This window comes from Triturus cristatus, chromosome 2_1 (genome assembly GCF_964204655.1).
Source record: "Triturus cristatus chromosome 2_1, aTriCri1.1, whole genome shotgun sequence".
In the NCBI taxonomy this organism is placed as follows: domain Eukaryota; kingdom Metazoa; phylum Chordata; class Amphibia; order Caudata; family Salamandridae; genus Triturus; species Triturus cristatus.
The window spans coordinates 44887152-44910084 of record NC_140581.1 but is presented as its reverse complement, the minus strand read 5'-3'; the positions used below and the strand labels follow the sequence as shown (position 1 = coordinate 44910084).

General features: G+C 46.3%; 1 protein-coding gene across 1 annotated transcript in view; it reads right to left on the bottom strand.

Annotated features, from left to right (window-relative positions):
* LOC146863688 (killer cell lectin-like receptor subfamily B member 1B allele C) overlaps positions 1–22933 on the bottom strand; it is a 184346-nt gene that overhangs the window by 128343 nt on the left and 33070 nt on the right. Inside the window, exons 2-3 of the mRNA XM_085627826.1 lie at positions 20251–20343; positions 4586–4729 (exon numbers count right to left, since the gene is read on the bottom strand). Of these exons, the coding sequence (XP_085483952.1) occupies positions 4586–4729; positions 20251–20343 (237 nt within the window). The remainder of the gene's footprint in view (positions 1–4585; positions 4730–20250; positions 20344–22933) is intronic.

Below are 22933 nucleotides of genomic sequence, written 5' to 3'. Positions count from 1 at the left end.
GTTGCCTCAAGTGTTTTTGCTGGTCTTAGATGCTTTGGGCACTGTGCCACTGCTGTCCAGTGCCACAGTGCAAGTGCTCCCTATTGTAAATTGATATATGGATTAGTGATTCCATGATTGACTGATTTGGTTTACTTGTCAGACCCTAGTACAGTGCACCAGGAGTGACCAGGGCTGGTAACCCAAATGCTGCTAGTGGGCTGCAGCACTGGTTGTGCCACCCAGAGAAGCAGCCTGTAAGAGTGTGTCTAAGGCTTGCCATTGCAGAGCCTGTGTGCAGCCTGGTACTGCCATGCGACTGGGCAAGTACACCCACTTGCCAGTCCCTAAACCTTCCCTTTTCTTCATATCAGACACCCCTATGGTAGGCCCAAGGGCAGAGTGCATTGTAAGTATAAGGTAGGACATGCCCTGGTGTGTGTGGCATGTCCTAATAGTGGGGTACAGCCATGTTCGTTTTTCACTATTGCAAGGCTACCTGCTCCCCATAGGCCAGTATGGGCAGTTTGATTATTACAGCTTATAATCTTCTGACTGAGGGAACATGGCAGAAATTCGAGTTTAGTATGTCTGAACTCAGAATGATACAATATATATTTTACTGAAGTTGGTTTTAACATTCTGTGTTTGAAAATACCACTTTTAGAAAGTAGGTATTTTCTTGTCTAACCATCCAAGCCTACCTCTGCTAGGTTGTGTATTCCTTGTCTGGAGTTTGAGTGACAGGGGCTGGGGATTCCAGGAGACAGGGTAAGTCAGCACAGGGCTGAATAGAGATCTGCATCTAGATGGGTAGGAGGAGTTGCACCTGGGACCTGAATAGGGCTGTGCCTTCCCTCCACAATGCTGGCTCCACCTCCTGTGGTGCGTCTGATGTCTCTGCCCTGCTCTCTGAAAGGAAAGAAGGAGTCTTGTCAACAAAGTGCTCCAGGACTGAGCAGAACTGGTTTGGACTAGGCAAAGGCCTTTCTGCCTTCAGAGAACAAAGAGAAACTGAGTATAAATATTGGGACCCAAACCCAAGAACGTTAGATCACTTTGGGAAACTAGAAGAAACCTCTGCTGAGGAGAGGAACCAGAGAGACTGAGGAGAGACTATAGACAAGCTTGAGGGATTGGCTTGCAGTGGTTGCCTGACTGCCAAAGAGAGGAGAAAGGAACTTTGTGTACACTTTATTCAACTTGTGAATGATCTCCAAGGGCTTGAGAAAAGAGCTTGCCTCCTGCTGAAGTCTCAGGGACAACAGACTTCACCAACCAGCTCCCCAAGGGTTCTTTGGAAGTGCTTGTTGTTTTGCGAGGCTTTCTGAGGGACTGCGTGTTCGCAAGGAGCTGGAAGCACGACTCGCGAGCAAGAAGTGTGTCGCCAAACTGCCGCTGTCGCTTCACAATGAGAAAGCGCCTTGCATCGCCGGAGAAGACGATCGACGTCGCATCAGACGCCACCGCATCCCTGGGAAGCTTGTCGCAGGGCCTGTCATGGCCCAGAAGAACCGTTGAGTCATCGCAGGGTCCCCGAAGCGCCTCGCATCGCCGGAGAAGAGGATGAACGTCGCATCAGATGCCGCCGCATCACCGGGAAGTGCGTCGCAGGGCCTGTCGCGGCTCGCATCGTTGTCGAAGCACCTCGTATCGCCGGAGAAGAGGATCGACGTCGCATCAGATGCCGCCGCATCACCGGGAAGCGTGTCGCAGGGCCTGTCGTGGCTTGCATCGTTGCCGAAGTGCCTTGCATCGCCGGAGAAGAGGATCGACGTTGCATCAGATGACGCCGCTTCACTGAGAAGCATGTCGCAGGGCCAGTCGCGGTCCGCATCGTGTCGCATCAAGAAAAAGACGCCATCTTTGTTTCACTGCACCGGATCTTCATCGCATCACGGCATTGCGTTCCGCATCACCACGGAAGCGCAGTAAGAAACCAAAACATCACCTCCCCTCGCAGAGAAGACCTGACGCATCCCCTACACAGCAGTAGGGACCCGACACATCACTGTTCTTACGTGTAAGGAACCAACGCATCACCTTACCTGCAACACTTTCGTTCTATAGCGTTACGCATCTTAAGGTACATTGAACTCAAAGTGTCGCATTTTAATATTTAAAGGGAACTAAGCTAAATTTGCCATTTTAAGTACAGTATTGTGGATTTTTATCGTTTGTGGGCTTGTGATAAGTCTATATAAAGAATACGTATTTTTAATATAAAACTTGTGTGGTGTCCATCTGTAGTGTTGTCACTTGGTTACGGTATGTGTTCACAAATGCTTTACACACTGCCTCTGAGATAAGCCTGTCTGCTCATGCCAAGCTACCAAGGGGGTGAGCAGGGGTTATTTTAGGAGTGTACCCCCTTACCCTGACTAGACGCAGGGGTCCCTATTTGTCAAAGGTACCTACCACTGCCAACTAGAGACCCCCAAATCTAACACCTACATTGCCACAGCAGCGTGAAGCAGCTGAGTCAACAGGTTATCCATTGAAAGCCTACTTGAATGCACTCTTGCCCTCATTCTGGTCCTAGATGCTCACCCACCCTCACAGGGCAGTGTGGGACTCCTTCTTTCTTTGTCTAGGGGTAGATCATGCCACCCTAGCGGTAACCCAAAAGTACCATGAGCTTTTGCTGGGGGTTATGGGTAATGGTGAGAGGCAGCAGACACATGAGCCTGTGCGGGGGTCCCAATGGTGTTTTGCTTCGCCTTAAGTACCATCAAAGAGACGAGCAATCTCCTTAGTCTCGAGCTTCGCCCAATCCATGGTCAGGAGTTCTTGGGTCCGACCGACCTCGTCTCCCGATTAGAACTGGAGACCGCATGAGTGATGACCTACAGCGCGTAGCGCTCTTTTGAAGTACTGGGTTTTCCAGAACCAACCCAGCGGTGCCAGGGGACACACCCGAAGACTTCGAGTTCTTCCTGTTTCAGACTACAGAAACACAGAGTCTTCTAGGTGAAGTCAAAGATCGTATTTATTGGCTGCAGACCAATCACAGGTATCCGAGAAGTACAACACGATGTATGTTCTCAGGAGACTGACCCAAACCAAAAACCAGTCTTTTCTAATATACAAAATATTATGCTCTGGGCAACACCGCCCCCATTTTACAAGTGGTCATTCGTATATTTTCGCTTCAAGGGAACAGCAAAATCATGATGATAATCCCACATTTCAGCTCAGTCAGCCCACAATTATTTACCCAACGAGGCTCAGAACCCTCATCAGATATCAGCAGACCCCAATAAAACGGACACCTCCTCCTCGTAAAGTAGGCCATAAAGTAGGAAACAGAGTCAGGTGTGAAAGAGATTAGTCAGGGTTCGTGTGGGAAGAACAACTTTATGGTGTGTCAAGCCCTGATGCTAATCCCATTTGGCCGCAGTAAAAGGAACCGGCCTGACATGAATGACCTCGGGCATTGGAGTCAGTTTGCACAGGTCACAAAGAAGTCATCAGAAAGTGTACGTGTCCTTTAGGCCTAGGCATGGCCTTAGTGCACAGCCTATGTGAGGGCAACCACAAAATGGCTACCGCTTTAAAATGGAACCCGAGGTTACGATATATAGTATCGTATACACGGTGAATTCATCTGTGAAACATGACGAAAACACTCATACATACCGCGTTAGTCATTTGCGGTTCGCTGATACCAAAATCGGCATGGTGGGACCATGCCACCAACATGGTTCCGAAATTTACAGTACCACACTTTCAGCCCACTGGGCATGGCTCCCTTCCAGTCTTCTCTGCTCCTTGAGCTTGTTGAAGATGGGCTAGAGACCAGGATAGCCCTGGGGAAGCCTACCCCTGATCATTTAGACCTGCTTTGTGCAGACTCTCCGGCTTTTGGGTGCCTGAGGAAGAATGTGGGGTGCATTCTCAGAGCTTTAATGTCTCTCTTGAAATTTTTGATGGACTAAGTAGTCCTGCTCGACACTGGAATGGAGTTACATTTTTTGATTGCACACTTCAAGAACACTCATTTTTAAATTCATTTATATTGAAGGGAGGGATTTCAAGTAGGAGGGGTGAGGCCTTCTCGGGGGTTGAATACTACTCGAAATGACCTTTTTCTCTGCAAGACAGGAACCCCCAGTATTTGTGGACAATGTACGAAAGTTTGAAAGAGTTCCTGGCTTCAGTCGGAGCCACTTAAGAGTTCTTAGAGCTAAAATGATGTGCTTGTGTTGATTGTTGCAACCAGAGGCGAGGAGAAGGGCAGACGTCAGTGAGGCCAGGTGAAAGATAAGATTATGTATGTATGTATATATGTATGTATGTATGTATGTATGTATGTATGTATGTATGTATGTATGTATGTTTGTATGTGTGTGTGTATGCATAAGTGTATGTATGTGTGTATGTATGCATGCATGTATGTACGCATGAGAGTATGTATGTATGCATAGTTCAAAATGAAACAATTTTGAAAAGTGCACAATCCACAAATCTCGCCTAAGTCAGTTGCTAGATAAAAAGTTCTCTCATTCTGAGTGTTAACCTACTATGCACACACATAATGTTTCTAAAGCAGTGCAATGGTGCCCATTTTGTCCCCATACATTCAGCCTGACCTTTCAATGGCTACCTGACAGCAGCGAGTCCCAGTCGTTCACCGTGACGTTGATCCTCTGCACTGCCACCTCACTGCCCTGTAGTTTTTGTTGGATGTGTTCCAGGGCCTCTTCCAGGCTCCTCATCTTCATGCTGTTCACGTCCATTTGCCACAAATCTATATTTTGAAAGAACCATGGCAAGTTATTCATGCGCTGTAGAAGCTGCAGGCTGGAGGGGGAGGGTGGAGTTGTATGATCAGGGTGAGAATCAGTGAGTTTTTGTAATATGATGCCCTCAGTCAAACTACCTTGCAGGGAGTGGAGTTAAGGTCATCCTTCATTAGGACTTTTTTGTATTGGAAGAAATGGAGTCAGTATTGTCTAGGAAAGGGCCACTCTTTTGATTTGTGTGTGTGATGTGACAGCAGACTCTTCTTTTTTGCTGGAAGAGAGATTTGGAGAAACCGACATTCAAAGGGAGGATATCCCAGTGTTGGGCTTCTACTGGTTACAAGACCCATAAGTATGCACGTGGGTGAGTATCCTTTTCATAATCAGTAGTTTTCATTTGAAATGTGTAAAACGATTTTGCAGAACATGAATTCAATGAAATTCACCCTTTTCAGGTCGAGCATTCGAGACCTATTGTAATTTCTCTTGTGAGCTTAAAACCATCCCACTTCTCTTGATTTGTTTGTTTCAGTGTCCTTTAAAATTCCTTGCTTGCTAGTGGCCTGTACTGCCACTTTGTCCCTCCTTTTTCTCTTTCGTTCCTCCCACGCAGCATGGACTAAGTTCTGTCTCATTACGCAATGGTTCTTTTTCTGTTCTTCGGGGAACTATTTTTTTTCTTGGTTTCCTGCTCTGTTACTGTTTGCCTGTGTTCAGCTTTCGCGGCATAGCTGTTTAGATTTAACTATGGAATTTCTCCCTCCCACCTCCTCCTAATGCTACAGTTGGGTCAGTGCTGCCTCCCACGCAGAGCCTCCCACTTCATTGGTTGAATTTTTAACTTTTCTGCAATTTTCCATATCGATCAGCAGTTGGGCTTTTGTTTGGTAGGATATGGCTTTGTTTGGGCTTCTTTGTAAGTTTTTTTTTTTTTTTTAAGGGAGTTTGTTTTGTATCCCTTAACTCAATTTTTACACTCTTCATATTTTAGGTGAATGAATACTATTTTTTTAGAATATTACACTACTGATAGGCATGTTCGTGCATTTTCAGCGTGAAGATGACCCCCTTCCAAAATGGCTGCCTTACATATTCTACATTGCCAGCGCTCTGTGAAAGGTCCTGGAAGGCGGCAAGCGAAAACAGAGTAGATGCCCCTGGTAAGTACAACTGGTTTTTGGAAGGTCGGGAACACTTTTAACTGATCTCGTCATACGAAAAGTTATGCCTATGCTTGGGACAGTTACTGCAGCTTTGTGTATTACTAACTGTTACTTCTGAAAAAGTTTGACATTTCTGTGTCTCAGTGTTTTTAAAAAAAAATGTTATACCTGAATCAGTGAATCTTTTTTGTTGTTTGGCTTCATGAATGCCGATAATAATATAGTAGTAATTGACGTTGAAGGTGGAACTGCTGTTTCTCCTTAAACGAGCTGCCAGTGTCATTTAGAAGCCAAGCTTTAACTCTATTTCTAGTCCTTCAAATTGTGTTTGTCTGTATAATGTTTTGGAGGTAGTAGAAACCAAGGGGCATATCTACAAGGCGGCGATATAAAATTATCTCCGCTTTTGCGGCCGTTTTCGGCGAAAAGCGGCGATAATTTTATCACTATATTAGCAAGGTCACGCTATCGCGTGAAACCTTGCCTGAGCAACTGAATTCCTAACGCCCATCTTTGCATCTCTAATGAGATGCAAAGCGGGCGTTCCTCCCCAGGATAACGGGAGAAATGTCGCTAAGCGACATTTCTCCTATTATCAAGCCTCACGCAAAGCAGCATAGCGACAAGAAAAGTAGCGATAACCTCTGTTATCGCTACTTTCTTTACGCCTGCTTTGAAACTGACTTCCTATGGAAGGTGGATATCATGGCTAAGTATGTGAGGCGCTATCAGCAAGCTATCGCCAAACTTCGTGGGATTATCGCTGGGTTTCCAGCGATAATCTCACATTTGGCAGTTAGCGCTAGGATTTTTATCGCTTTTCAGATAATCGTTGCTAATAGCACGCTATCTCAGCGATAAAAATCCACGCTAGCCGTCGATAATTATTCTAGCGCTAAGTGCGCTTAGAGATAATTATAGCCGGTTGTTGCTGATATGCCCCCAAGTACTTCGTTTCGTGAATGCATACCATCAGTAAGCTGAGTGACCGTGTGAAAAGTGCACTGTAAAGCTCTCTTTCTTATCTTAAAAGTTATTGCAAAGATTTAATGGTGATCCGCTGACTGTAAAGAACTGTCTTATGAACGCTTTTGCTACCCTAGTACATTGAAAGGATGTAGGAGTTTAGTTTACCTTGATGCAATATATAGTAGACATGCTTATTTCTTTGACATCTGAGAACCTAGTTCTGGGATTTCTTTAAACAATTAAGGGCAATCTGAGAGTTGCGGTCTTTGTTTCACTTCACCTTCTTGGACTGATATTAATGATGAAAATGATTTGTTGAAGGAAAGTCAATAACTCCACATGTGATGCAACATGGACGCCCTAAATTTGACAAATGCAACAAACAACACAGATCCCGCCTGGAGGGGGCGTTCATTGATTGTTCGTGGTAGACTTTACCTCATGCATGCCAACATTTTTGAGCAGACAAGTAGGAGATTTTAAAACAAGCATTTGCAATGCAATAGGTCTCGCATTAACACAAGTTTAAGCTATTAGCATTGTAAATGACAATGCCTTTTATTTATGTTTTGGGTTTAAAACATAAATAAAAGGCATTGTCAATAACAATACTAATAGCTTAACCCCTTGAGTGCCCCATCCTTTCCCCCTCCTGTGCCGGCCCTTTCATTAGCGGGCGGGGTCCATGACGAGATAGTCTCGTCATGGGCACAGCGCAACCGCGCTCCATGACGAGACTATCTCGTCATGGGCACAGAAGGGGTTAAACTCTCGCAAATGCGAGACCTATTGCATTGCAAATGCTTGTTTAGTTGTCTGCATAGTACAATTAAGTTACAAAGGCTGTCCAATTTTACTCTACAGGTGTAGAACCATTTTTACTAATTAGAAAGTAATGGGTAACTTAGCTGTAGTCTAGTTAGCCTGACTATGCCTAAACAGCTTGCACTGACATCTATTCATATTTGCAGAAACAAAAGTGCCCTTTTGTGTTATGTGAATGAGCCTTTCCACGTGCATAGCTCTGTATGCTTTCGCTTTTCAGAAAATCTTCGAAATAGAAGCCTTTTCCATGATGTCCATATCAATTAATTGAATTAATGTGTGTTTCTCTTCAAGAAGCCATGCTCAGGATGTTCTTTTCTTTGCAACTTTCAAGGTCCTTTGCTCAAGTTTTTCTTAGGGACTATTCATTAGTTGGACTTTCTATTGTATTTCTGTATTATGTATTTGTCTTGTAATTTCTTTCATTCCCTATACACACCTCATGAGATGATGAGCAAGAAGTAAAATAGGTGTTTGTAGACGTATTTCATTAATTGCATCTTATGTACTAGAATCATTATTGGTTTGTGTCTTGCAACATTGCTAGTCCAACCCTTTCAGACCATTAGAAGTAACTAAATGTGTGTGGCTTTTCTTTCTAAAGCCCTATAAAAGATGATCGTTCTGAGATGTGAGCCAGTTCTTTCATGTCTTTCTTAGAAGGCAGACTCTGCACTTGTCAATCTGTTGATTAATACTCAAGACTTTTTGGCGCACTCTTTGAAGGCAGACCCTATGTCAGTCCTCTTGTTTAACTATATTTGGTTCTAGTTGTTCACTACGTTTGAGTACTCTTAAGTTAATCCTCTTACATTATTTTGAATTTTACCACTGAGAGAGTTATTGTTAATGACCTAACTACTTTTTTCTTTCTGTAATGATCTTTATTTTGAATACACCTTTATGATTTTGACTTGGAATATTGTCTCACACACGTTTATTTGATTTGACTTGGACTCATACTTATGAAGACTGACAAGGTCTTACAAAGACTCAGATAGTCCAGATACTACACATTGACCCTCTTAAATATTTTAATTATATTGTTCATGCAGGCAAACCTTATTAATGGGCTCATTTTGCTATTCCGTGGGTTACTGGAGTTCTTCCTGGCAAAACAAAGTCTAGACAGAACCCAAGAGCTCCCCTGACTGTCCACAAATCAAGGCAGCTCTTGGGGTTCACGCGGTTCCCACAGTACTGGGTTCTGCTGGTGGAAACAATGACCCCCACTTCAAACTGTGGAACCGGTGAGTCCTTGTTTGTGAGCCTGTTTTCCTTCTGTTCCAGGCGGAAGCAAATTTCAGAGAATTTAGTTGGAATCTGCTTTTAATAATGTGGGATAAGACAAAATATGATGGCCGGCAGCTGCATTCAGTACATTTAAAACACAGCCTTTGTCTGAGTGTCGAATGATTATTTGGATATAAACTGCTTTTAGGTCAGGACATTGTTGGTGTTCACAGACATCAGAAGAGTACCAGCAGCTCTTGCAGGAACTGTAGTAATGAAGGTCCCCTCATACCAAATATTAAAGTGCTTCGGGGAAGTTTTGAGCACATGCATACTATCATAGACCTGCGAACAGAGAGGAAAGTGCAGTGATGCGTGTGACCAAGAGTCATTGCTGGTACCCAAAGCAAGGAAAAGGAACATTATTGATGATAAAATAATGAGAGGTTTTTTAAGGAAAAAGCTTGGAAACCACTGGCAGCGTACCCAGGAAGACCCTAGAGTTCCTGGGGCTGAGTCCCCCAGACCTCATATTGTATATGGAATGGGACTCACATCCCTGTCAGACCTGGGTACTCGGTGAGACCGATGCCCGAACGCACGCGACTGTCCGAACGCCCTTTCTATATGCGGCACTTGTGGCGTATGTATGTACGCGTGCCGTGTATGGCTGTGAATCCTTGAAGTCGAGTGCAGACATAATGATTGAAATCAGGCTTCCATTCATTGTCAGATTAGATATGTGGTTATTCTATTGCTCTGGTGTAGAGTTATGTAGGTGTCTCCACCTGCATCTAGAAGGGATGCATCTGCAACACTTGAGCACAAGCCAACATGGCGACTCTGGACACCCGCCCGCAACACACTGTGATGTCGCTTATGAATCAGCCTCTAGGAGACGTTCATCTTACATTTCATGGCATGGAGACACTCAAAATAAGAGGAGGGAACAGAGCACTGAAAGTGAGACTAACCGAGGCCCTCTCAGAGCTTAAGTTGAGCCGGTGGGGGCCAACAGCACTCAATTTTGGGGCCAGAACTTATTTTTCTGCATCAGACATTTCCCAAGAGCAAGAGAGAACAAGCATTTACAATGCAACGGTCTCGGCATTGTTAAAGTTAGAGCTATTGGCATTGCTCACGACAATGCCGTTTCTTTAAATGTTTTGAAAACAAAAACATAAACAAAAATAATGTAATGAGCAATGCCAATAGCTCTAACTTTACCAATGCCGAGACCATTGCATTGTAAATGCTTGTTATATTACTTTAATACCGTTATCGTAGAATGCGTTTGTTTTGTACAGAACACCATTAAAATCTCCCATCTTCAGTGCTGTGACTAGCACGAGCTACATCATCCAACTCAACGGTACTAATTGGATCAACTTCAAAAGCATGGCACAGACTTTATTTTTTCAGGTCTGTGGGTCCAAGTGAACTAAACCTGGACTACGATTCCCAGAATGCACTCGTGTGTAATGAAGATACAGGACTGGTCTTCAGACTTTTAATACTAAACTAAACGTTTTGTAATTTATGATGCTGGGGCGCTGCAAGCTCGTTCTGTATCCCATATGTCAGAGGCGCAACTAGAGACAAATTTTGGGGGGGGGGGGGCTAAGCAAAAATTTCAGGGGGGGGCTGAATCTTTAAACAGTAGGCAGAGTGGCGCTGATTTTGGGGGTGGGGGGGCTGAATCTAGGTAGAGTGGAGCTGAAGGGGCTCTTAGAAGGGGTGAAACAACAGCGAGGCCTCATTAACATGCAAATGGTCTTTTTAAAGACCTGTGAAGTGCTCGGGCGCGAATTTGAGTCTGCCCGGGAAGCGGTCTCATCCCGGGCTGCCACACACGAGGGGGGGGGGGGGGACTGAAGCCCTTTGAGTTCAATGGGTGTTGCGCGCCTGCCATATGTTATTTCTTCAATATGTGGTAAGGTGGCCATGTGTACCTCATCAATTATAAACTGCATTAATGCGAGGCGCCCTAACATCCGAGGGGGCTTGTCCTCGCCGAAATGAAACTTCAAGACAAATAAATAAACATTCATGTAATCTAAAGAAAGGGAGAGGCGTGCTTCGGCACCCCCCACCTCACACTGCCTGCACTCACCGAGGCCGACTTGCCCGTGGCTTTGGCCAGCTGCTGGGTGAGCTCGCCCAGCAGGTTTTCGGGGACGGCGTCCTTGCAGATGGTGGTGTTCATTACGAAGGTGGGCATCTCGGAGGTGTGACGCGGGCCTCACTGGTGCTGTATGGGCGGGAAGGGCCTCTTTGCTGCGATGCTGCTGCGGAAGATTGATAATGGCCTCTGTCTGTCCTGCGGTGGTGCTGCTGGAGGGACAGAAGAGCGCGAGCCTCGACGCTGCCTGTGCTGGGAGATGAAAGATGGAGGGCGGTCGCAGCCTCTTGTACTGTTCCTAGCTCCCAGGGGCCGCACACGGGCTGCCCTGTAAAAGGACCCCATAAAATGTTCCGAACCACCACCCACAAACCGGAATTGAATCATTCTTATAGATTTCACAAAAATGTTTTGTAGAGCACCTCTAGACTCCTCTCAGCCACCCCATGTGCCCCGTCACGCATGAGAGATTATTGAGCACCTGTAGACTCCTCTCAGCCACCCCATGTGCCTCCTCACGCATGGGAGATTATTTACATCAGCTCCCATTCGGAACATGTGCAGACTGGCACCAATCCCTGCTCCGAACTGGAAACCAAGCAAACATTACAGCTTGGATGGCTCAGTGAGCTAAACGCTCATTGCTTAGCTATGGAGGTTCCAAGTTTAAATCGCAGCTAGGCCTACTCAGCCAACCAGTCTTCCCAGGTAGAAAGACGGAGTACGATAAAATTAGGCAACAGTGAAACTATTGTCTAAATCTAGGACAAGTCATTATCACACGCGATGTTTACTGTCGTTTTTATATTACTTTAATACCGTTATCGTAGAATGCGTTTGTTTTGTACAGAACACCATTAAAATCTCCCATCTTCAGTGCTGTGACTAGCACGAGCTACATCATCCAACTCAACGGTACTAATTGGATCAACTTCAAAAGCATGGCACAGACTTTATTTTTTCAGGTCTGTGGGTCCAAGTGAACTAAACCTGGACTACGATTCCCAGAATGCACTCGTGTGTAATGAAGATACAGGACTGGTCTTCAGACTTTTAATACTAAACTAAACGTTTTGTAATTTATGATGCTGGGGCGCTGCAAGCTCGTTCTGTATCCCATATGTCAGAGGCGCAACTAGAGACAAATTTTGGGGGGGGGGGGGGCTAAGCAAAAATTTCAGGGGGGGGCTGAATCTTTAAACAGTAGGCAGAGTGGTGCTGATTTCGGGGGGGGGGCTGAATCTAGGTAGAGTGGAGCTGAAGGGGCTCTTAGAAGGGGTGAAACAACAGCGAGGCCTCATTAACATGCAAATGGTCTTTTTAAAGACCTGTGAAGTGCTCGGGCGCGAATTTGAGTCTGCCCGGGAAGCGGTCTCATCCCGGGCTGCCACACACGGGGGGGGGGGGGGGGGGGGGACTGAAGCCCTTTGAGTTCAATGGGTGTTGCGCGCCTGCCATATGTTATTTCTTCAATATGTGGTAAGGTGGCCATGTGTACCTCATCAATTATAAACTGCATTAATGCGAGGCGCCCTAACATCCGAGGGGGCTTGTCCTCGCCGAAATGAAACTTCAAGACAAATAAATAAACATTCATGTAATCTAAAGAAAGGGAGAGGCGTGCTTCGGCACCCCCCACCTCACACTGCCTGCACTCACCGAGGCCGGCTTGCCCGTGGCTTTGGCCAGCTGCTGGGTGAGCTCGCCCAGCAGGTTTTCGGGGACGGCGTCCTTGCAGATGGTGGTGTTCATTACGAAGGTGGGCATCTCGGAGGTGTGACGCGGGCCTCACTGGTGCTGTATGGGCGGGAAGGGCCTCTTTGCTGCGATGCTGCTGCGGAAGATTGATAATGGCCTCTGTCTGTCCTGCGGTGGTGCTGCTGGAGGGACAGAAGAGCGCGAGCCTCGACGCTGCCTGTGCTGGGAGATGAAAGATGGAGGGCGGTCGCAGCCTCTTGTACTGTTCCTAGCTCCCAGGGGCCGCACACGGGCTGCCCTGTAAAAGGACCCCATAAAATGTTCCGAACCACCACCCACAAACCGGAATTGAATCATTCTTATAGATTTCACAAAAATGTTTTGTAGAGCACCTCTAGACTCCTCTCAGCCACCCCATGTGCCCCGTCACGCATGAGAGATTATTGAGCACCTGTAGACTCCTCTCAGCCACCCCATGTGCCTCCTCACGCATGGGAGATTATTTACATCAGCTCCCATTCGGAACATGTGCAGACTGGCACCAATCCCTGCTCCGAACTGGAAACCAAGCAAACATTACAGCTTGGATGGCTCAGTGAGCTAAACGCTCATTGCTTAGCTATGGAGGTTCCAAGTTTAAATCGCAGCTAGGCCTACTCAGCCAACCAGTCTTCCCAGGTAGAAAGACGGAGTACGATAAAATTAGGCAACAGTGAAACTATTGTCTAAATCTAGGACAAGTCATTATCACACGCGATGTTTACTGTCGTTTTTATATTACTTTAATACCGTTATCGTAGAATGCGTTTGTTTTGTACAGAACACCATTAAAATCTCCCATCTTCAGTGCTGTGACTAGCACGAGCTACATCATCCAACTCAACGGTACTAATTGGATCAACTTCAAAAGCATGGCACAGACTTTATTTTTTCAGGTCTGTGGGTCCAAGTGAACTAAACCTGGACTACGATTCCCAGAATGCACTCGTGTGTAATGAAGATACAGGACTGGTCTTCAGACTTTTAATACTAAACTACAATCACAAACATTTGTTGTTTGTGTTTAAACGTTTTGTAATTTATGATGCTGGGGCGCTGCAAGCTCGTTCTGTATCCCATATGTCAGAGGCGCAACTAGAGACAAATTTCGGGGGGGGGGGGCTAAGCAAAAATTTCGGGGGGGGGCTGAATCTTTAAACAGTAGGCAGAGTGGTGCTGATTTCGGGGGGGGGGGCTGAATCTAGGCAGAGTGGAGCTGAAGGGGCTTTTAGAAAGGGTGAAACAACAGCGAGGCCTCATTAACATGCAAATGGTCTTTTTAAAGACCTGTAAAGTGCTCGGGCGCGAATTTGTGTCTGCCCGGGAAGCGGTCTCATCCCGGGCTGCCACACACGACGGGGGGAGAGGGGGGAGGGGGGGGGGGCTGAAGCCCTTTGAGTTCAATGGGTGTTGCGCGCCTGCCATATGTTATTTCTTCAATATGTGGTAAGGTGGCCATGTGTACCTCATCAATTATAAACTGCATTAATGCGAGGCGCCCTAACATCCGAGGGGGCTTGTCCTCGCCGAAATGAAACTTCAAGACAAATAAATAAACATTCATGTAATCTAAAGAAAGGGAGAGGCGTGCTTCGGCACCCCCCACCCCACACTGCCTGCACTCACCGAGGCCGGCTTGCCCGTGGCTTTGGCCAGCTGCTGGGTGAGCTCGCCCAGCAGGTTTTCGGGGACGGCGTCCTTGCAGACGTTGGTGTTCATTACGGAGGTGGGCATCTCGGAGGTGTGACGCGAGCCTCACTGGTGCTGTATGGGTGGGAAGGGCCTCTTTGCTGCGATGCTGCTGCGGAAGATTGATAATGACCTCTGTCTGTCCTGCGGTGGTGCTGCTGGAGGGACAGAAGAGCGCGAGCCTCGACGCTGCCTGTGCTGGGAGATGAAAGATGGAGGGCGGTCGCAGCCTCTTGTACTGAATAATGCGCAAACAATAAGGAGCGCTGCCACCTTCACCATTTGGAGCCCCATCCTTTCAAATCTGGATGGATTGATTGATGACCCGAGCGCGAGGCCCCTGTGCTGTTGCTGGTCACTTGCTGAACTCTCGCAGATTCCGCAAAATAACGACGGCGACCTCCGGCTCTGACACACAGGGCGACGCAATCACGTTGAGACAGACAGTGTGTGCTTTTCACCCGGTGGTTATCGCGGAAACAACATTTGCATAATGCTGTACAGAGCATTTCTAAAATGTGGCGCATTCTAAATGGCCATCGACCTAACCTAGTTGTTTGTTTTTTGGTGTAATTTTGAAAATAAAACTTAGACTCCAATTTTGGCAACTGTTGAGAATTCCAACTTCCTGCCCAGTGCTCTAAAGGACGTGACGGTGGAAAAAGAATTCCCTGATTTCCGTCCAGCCATGTCCAGCTATCTGTACTCATACATCTGCCAATTTACAAATTAATGCCACGTTGAGGAGGGGCCTTGGAGGGGGCCTTGTGCTGAGAGCTGCCTAAGAGGCTCTCTGCTCCACACCAAGCCCCCCACGCTTCTCCCAAACAAGGCAGAGCAAAAGGCACCCCACTGCCTTTCTCCGAGGTCAAGAAGAAATGCCTCGGAGAAAGGCAGCGGCATTTTCGGATTCGGGGGCGTGTTTGTCTAATTATCTCCTCCAGCCATTGGCTGGAGGAGATAAAAGAGACTTACTGCAAAAAACACGCCCCCCGATCCGAAAAGGACGGGGCCTGATCGGAGTGACTGACCTCTTCTCCAGTGGCTGGCCAGCATTTACGAGGCCAGCCAATGGAGAACAGGGGAGAAGAGGGGCTGGATCAAGCCCCTCTTCTCCAAGTCATTAAATCTCCGACTTCCGGTTCTGCCTTTCGGCAGACCGGTAGTCCTCGACCTAAAAAGCACACACCGCAGAAAGACAGATTGACCATCATAGGAGGAGAAATCAGAAGCCTGCAGGAGTGGCATAGAGGGGCAGTGTCTGGTCGGAGATGAAACAGTCCCAGTCTTGGTATTCGGCCCGCCGACATTTATTTGCTCCGGCTGCGGGCTTCTGAGCTGGGGTGTTGGCCCCAACGCTCATACTTTTACAGATTAAGCACTGGGCACGTTGATTGCTAGATCAGTTAAAATGGGACTGAATAATCACTGAGAGATGAAATACTTTTTGAGAGACTGATATCAATGATGAAACATCTCGCTGCCTTCATAATTCTCATTCAGTAAGCACGAGCTATCTTTGTGTTTCCCACTCGGCACTCACAGAAAGACATACTGTGATGGGTGTAATACTTTAGATAGATTATAAGTGAGGAATCATTAGAATGACAGACATCACTTCTTTCTTTATTCCAACAAAAACAAACGTTGGTTAAACCAGGGAGCGGAAGAGATGAAAGAGGAATTCCTATGTTTATCCAGGGGGCAGGTTCGTTAAAGGCGGTAGTGATCCGCTCATGGTAAGTGTAGTATCTGCGTCTACTGCTGCCATCATCAGCGGAAGCTTGGCGCCTGGGACTGCGTTGAACTCTCTTTCGTTGACCAGATGTGGTGGGCTACTAGCGGAATCTCGCATATATGCAATTATCATTCAATGGAATTGGAACCGACAACGGTATCGTCCAATGATCTGGCCAGATTATTGGTGGGGGAGTTTCGCAGGAAAGGTTAATAAAAGTGGAAATGATGAAATCCAGAGTATGTCCAGTCATGTGAGCAGCACGAGAAACCCTTGGAGTCAGAGTAAGGGAAGGCAGGACTTCAAGGAATTGTTGTGCCATGGCATCAGATATGTTGTCAATTTGATAATTAAAGTCCCCCAAGTTTGCCATGTTGGATGCAGCGATATTATAAAGAGCCAGACCCATGTGAGGGGACCCCTCACGTGGCAGCCAGGACAGTGGTATTAATGTCATGAACATCACCAGCCGAACAGAGGGATGTTCAAGTCGCTTTTTGACAGCATTCGTTGTACTATACATGTGACGGATAAACAAGGAAGGACATTAGATATGAAAAGTGATAAACGGATTCAGATACATTAACTATCATGCGAATAAATGTTCCACAGGGATTAGGCTGTACAAGAGGAATGTGCCTGTCTGACTGTCTTTCAATAGTTTTTAATGGTAAGGTGGTATTTAGTTTTTTTAGCATGAATACAGTCTTTTCACCACAGTCTTTAAGGAGCTTTACATGATTTGTCTAGAACTCTCAAGTCCTCAGTGCACCAAGGAGCTGCAGGAATGGAGGAAGCTTTAGTGAGCTTTAAAAGAGTAGGGTAGTCGAGCGCGGTAGTAATTCAAGTGTGTACCTTGTTGACTGATCCTTCCAGACCCATATCCATAGATAACCGTGTGTTGGTGAGTGAGGAAGAACGTGTAGTAGCAGAAACCTTCCCTAGATATCATGAGAGGGTAGAGAGGGGAAGAAAAACTAATGGCTTGAAGATGAGTGTCACAGGGGGATGTGGACTGAGGAGCCTGTCGTACAGGCCAGGACTGTGACCGACAACCTTTCCCCTCTTTCTTTTCTTCAGCAGAACGAGTGGTTCCCTACAGGAGCACAGCCACCCGTCACGAACGAAGAACCCAGACTCTGTACCTTTAACTGGAAGGGATTTGACGATGGCTCCGCCCCCAACAGTGACGACGAAGAAGGCCGGGCGGATATAGGGAGAGAGGTCCAACTTCCAGTGTGCGTGGACACCGGAGAGAGGAAGGAGGCGTTTGAGCAGCGGAGCGAGAGAGTGTTTTGGGCAAGCGGAGGAGCAGAAGGCGAGAGAGAGAAGGTCAACATCGGGAGGAACAAGGACGAGGCGTGGGACTTCCATCGAGCGATGGAGGAGCGGAGGACGACGGCCGGAGAGGAAGCGGTACCCAAGCTACGAGAGCCAGGAGGCCACCGACCCCGTGAGCCGCCCAGCCACGTTCCCGGAGGAGCGTGGCTCTCCAAGGTACGAGAGCGTCTCTCGGGCTGGGGAGGTAGAAAGGGAGGTACTGACTAAGGGGACGACCGGGCACTAGAAGCTAGCGTGTTGGTGTCACATCCCACTCACACCCCTTCCCGAGCATCACTTTATACACGGCCTGACTGAACATGCACCGAGTGTTCCCTCACCCCCTTTCCTGAACAAACCAAGCCTAAATATCAGTTACTCAGGGCTGTTTCTTTCCTTTCCTTTGAGCGCTTGAGCCCCTGGAGAAGAAGCCACCACGACCCCTACAGTGCCGGAGCCCGGAGAGGAAGGACCACGGCGGGAAGGAGAGAACCCAGGGAAAGGACCGCAGAGGCCCCCCTGCCTTATTACAGGCCCACCCCCGTTCGTAAAAGACTACATAAAGCAATAAAACCGTTAAAAACTCCAGCTTGGTCTCCCGGGTTGTCGTATTCCTCACAATGAGCCAGTTGGAAGGTTCAGAGACAATATCTGACCTTGGGAAAAGACCAGGCGGATGTGGTAAAAATAACGAATCGCTTACAACCTGGGGTAGAACCGACTCAATCAAGCGTGTAGAGGTGCATCGTGTAGGATCCTCAGTCTAAATGACAATCTGAGAGCAGAAGCAAGTTGAAGGCCAAGAGGGTTAGCAGAGAAATGAATTCCACCAGCGGCTACAAGAACCGGAAGCATGCCAGGGAAAGCCATATGTAGACGCGCCCGGAAGCCAAGGGGTGGGAATACGGGAAACATTCAAAACAAGAAATTCTGCTTGTATACACGTTGCAGCATTACACTGTTCACTTTTTGAGCCCTCTCTTTTAAAGGACCAGCCATGGTAAATAAAGACCCGAATTAATTTGGTGTGTCTGTAATGATCTCTGATGTACATAACTGAGATTACTGGACCCTTATAACCGTGTGGAGGCATGAGTTAGGTAATGGCTAATGATAAGAGGTAGGATATTTTTGTCATCCATGCTCGCCGCCAGTGGTCACCTGGTTCCACCTAAAGGTGTACCACTTTGGAAACTCAGACTTGCAGGCTTCAAGTAAGTTGTCGGCGTTTCCCTAATGCGCTCTCTGGAACTGCAGGCGCAAGCTCTTGACTGCACTGTTCATTGTACCAGGGTCCCTAATGTGCCTCAGAACAAGATTCTAATCACAGCCGGGGGGGAGTTAAGTCCTAAGTAAATCATTGACCTCAAACATTCTCCATGTCCCCTTTTATGATTTCAGACTATATTAAGACTTGTGTGTATGGGAGCAGCCATCTTTGTTGGTGCCATTCCAGCTTGATTCTTCACAAGTCCTTCCTTGATTGTGATGACAACACCCATGCATTGACTCATTAAAGAGTACAACTAGACCATACCTGAACACCTACAGGGGGGAGATGAGGAGGATTGTGGGTAGGGAGTAGTCATTCTTTGACCTGAAAAGTATCAGTGCTCTGACGTTTATTTTCACAGCAAACTTTTTTTTTCTTGTCTGTGTCTGGGAATACACCAGGCCGATTGGCCTACTCACTAACTGCAAAGTTAAGATTTAACTTCTTAGCCTTCAACCAAAGCCCCACATGGTAGTAACTAGCATTTTAAACACACAAACACCCGCCTGAGGTGGGGGCGGGAGGTTATCTACCTTTCCCTTCAGCCTCCCTTCTACAACCTACACACACACACAATGAGCAGGGAAAGGGATAACGGCGGGACCACTATGTCCCTGGGTGCTGCTTCTGTCTACTTATATAGGAAGACCACCTGGTTTTTAATACTGCCCTCACACACTAGATAGTGTCATGCTTCATCATAGGGCCGCATCAATATCAGGACGCAGACCAACGTCATCTGATGGAGCGCAATTTATTATTATTATTTTTTTTAAAACACAGCAATTGAGGGGATACAGACCCACCCTCTATCCCAACTGGGATTGGGATCCTCTCAAGCAGAAAAGGGTTATTAAAACTACCTAGGTGGATGTTCAAATAATCTTTATTCCTAACTTACCCTGGCAGGATTAAAAATAGAAACAGGAGATTTGCAGGGTTTTTAGTGTCTGTACCCTCTGAGAAATTGCGTTCTTTTATCAACATGTTTCGGCCTTCTCTGAGCCCCACCGGGGTCTTCTAGCCTTCATCAGGATTAGGAACCCTTTTTATTCTTTGGGCTCGTGGTTGCCTTTTCCTATATACAATATCTTTTTTTTCAAGTATAATAATTAGGTTATTTTAGAGGTTATTTCCTCTCCCTTGTGCTTCTCTCTTTTTGTCTTGGGTTTATTGTTCTGAAACCGGGGTAGTGGTGGGAACATCTCCCTTAGTCACACTTTCATCAGGATCCCGACGTTTGCCTCCTGAAATCCACTACCCTCCATATGAGTAGATAGAAGCAGCACCCAGGGACATAGTGGTCCAGCCATAATTCCTTTTCCATCTCATTGTAGTAACCAGCATTTACCAGACCCCAGATTATGGATTTTTAGTCAGCACTGATAGACATGTTCAAATAACACAAGATAGTAAAACAGCCAGGTATCATCCTCCACTGTTACTCTAGTACTCACTGTGGGTACCGATGCCAACCACGAACCCAAGGAGCAGGACAGCCGCCAGCAGCAGAGACACCGAAAGCAGGGAGCAGTGCAGGCGATGCCGGACTGTAACAGAGAAGGAGCAGTGCTTACTGGCCTGATTTAGAGTTGGGTGGTGAGAGAAATCCTATGATCTCTGGGGGAAGAATCCACTCTGGCCTGTGGATTGTATTGGGTCTGGGTAGGATTTTTTTTATGTTGATAAAGTTTGTATAATTTATAAGTAGTCCTGGCTGAATGATGCAATCATGAATGGTTATTCTAATTCACAATTGGTTCTTTTAATGATTTGGAAATGTGTGTAATATTTCTATAAGAATATATTTCTTGGAAATAAAGTATTTTGAATTAAATTGAATATGTGAATCCACCAGCACAATAGTGACAGTGCCGAGAGGACCTTCCCAGGGCAGTCATTCCTCAAGATGTAGCGAAGCCTCCAGAAATCTGAAGATCTTCTGATTACGGCCACCTCCAAACCAGGCTCAGACAAATCATATATATGCACCCACCCAGGGATATGAATTATGCATCATGCATGCACGGGCACACAGCATTGGTGTAGATCATACTGGCATTACAATATACAGACACAACAACATACCTGCAGAAATCCATGCACACATAGACCAACAAACACAAACTATGAGACACACAGGCACCCGAGGATACAGACCATCAGACATGCAGTCCGGCAAGCACACAGACCAACACAGACATTATGCCAAGTTGTTTGTTTCTATAGAGCTGAGCCTGTGTGTCATTGTTAAGCGAAAAGGAGACAAAATGAAAGAGAGTGAGAAAGGGCCCACATGAAATGGAATGATATTCACCAAAAAGGAAAGTTATTAACCTGAAGACACGGCTGGCTTTGGCGCTGGTGGCGCCCGGTGCGACACTGTTTGTTGGTGCCCCCAATGACCACCTCCACCAATAATTCTCTCACCACCGCTTTTTAACAGTGCTCCTCGCGTCTCCATAACCACACTCTCTCTCAGATGCAAAATGTCCATTACTAGGAAGGCTTTACAACAAATTCGGAAGTACATTACACACACATTACACAGAGACAATGAATCATACATGTGTATATCAGTGTATAGGAAATATTACATAAGACAGAGGACTGCAAGGTGTAGGGTCATGTCATTTATACTGGTAGGCAACAGACATAGGTACACGCGTACACAGGCATGAGGACAGACTGACTCCACAGACGGATGTATCTCGGACAAATTGACTCTTTGTGACCACTGGAGTGGGCCATTGGAGGATGGTTGATGTCCCAGCTTCCAGCCTCCAGGATCCCCCACCGATTTCAAGATTTGACAGCAATCTGAAAAAAACAATCATTCGATTCCCTTTCCTCATGTTGCTGTTAATGTGTTAATCAGGGGTAAGCCAATGTAACCATGCTTAAACGAGAAGCACAGGTACTTTACTCCAGTGCACAGAGTTTAAAAACCAGCCACAATAGGGCCTTTAAGAAAGGTCAAACATCTGGAGGGACCATGCATTGAAGGTAGATCTGCTATAAGGATGTTACTACTGGACATTGATATGAGTCATATGGGTATCACAGTAGTCTCAGTTTTAACAACACTTTGTACCTAGATGCAGCAGCAGCTCACCAATGGAAACAGCAAATATGACATCAGTAGGTCGGAAAGCTAAACTCCATTTACCAGTGCATGATGGTTGTATGCCCCACTCACTCAACGACTCGCAAAGCCAACAAGCCCATGAGTCTTCTTATGTAGTTTATCTGTAGATTTACCGTAGATATATATAAACATGCCTATTAAACACAGTTTAAATGCATCCATGAATGGAATTCTGAAGTTATTTTTCAATGGTTGATGTTAAGTTGAGGGAGTTTGTTTTTCATTCACTTCTGTGAACATTGGTTAAACCACAGTATAGAGTGGAATTTGAATATATCACATGGACTAGTACAGCACCTACTTAAAATATTTCAATTTGGGGGCTCATAACTTTATCATATTGGTGCGCTACAGATGATCGATCAATTTAGAGAGACAAGACTTTGCCCCATATATTTTGAAGGTCCCTGCTCCGACAGCTGTTCAGCCATCCTGTAGCAGAGACTGAATGAGCCCAGACCAATCTCCACATTACCTATCCTCCAAGTTGGGAATCTCGGGAAATATCAGTCAGTCAGTCAGTCAGTAGAATCACAAGGTTGGGTTTACTTCTTCCTCTTTACAGGAGTCATCCAGTGTAAAGGGAAACCCTCTCATTTCCAGACCTGAATCTCTTACAAGCACCAGCATTTGGCATCATGGGATGTCACTTGTTTGGTGATGTCAGCTGGGTTTTGAGATGTTATGACCTTGTTCACCAGATGTCCTCCTTCACATGAGGGTTCAGTCCTTTGTATCACAGCGAGACCGAAGGTAAAGTTGACTCCTGCGGAGTGAGGCTCTGGGCCTAAATCACAAAGGCATCTTCAAGCTTGTGAAGGATTGAGGAGTGAAGTTTCGACCAGTGAACTTCCTGCACTACTAAATGCCGTTCACTCAAGTGCAGGCGTGGGTTTTGCTACCAAACCAGTCCTATGTCGTAGGCCAGATTCACAAAGAATAACAACAAAAGAGTGTGAAAACTAGTATTAGCAAAATCAGTGATTCTAAGA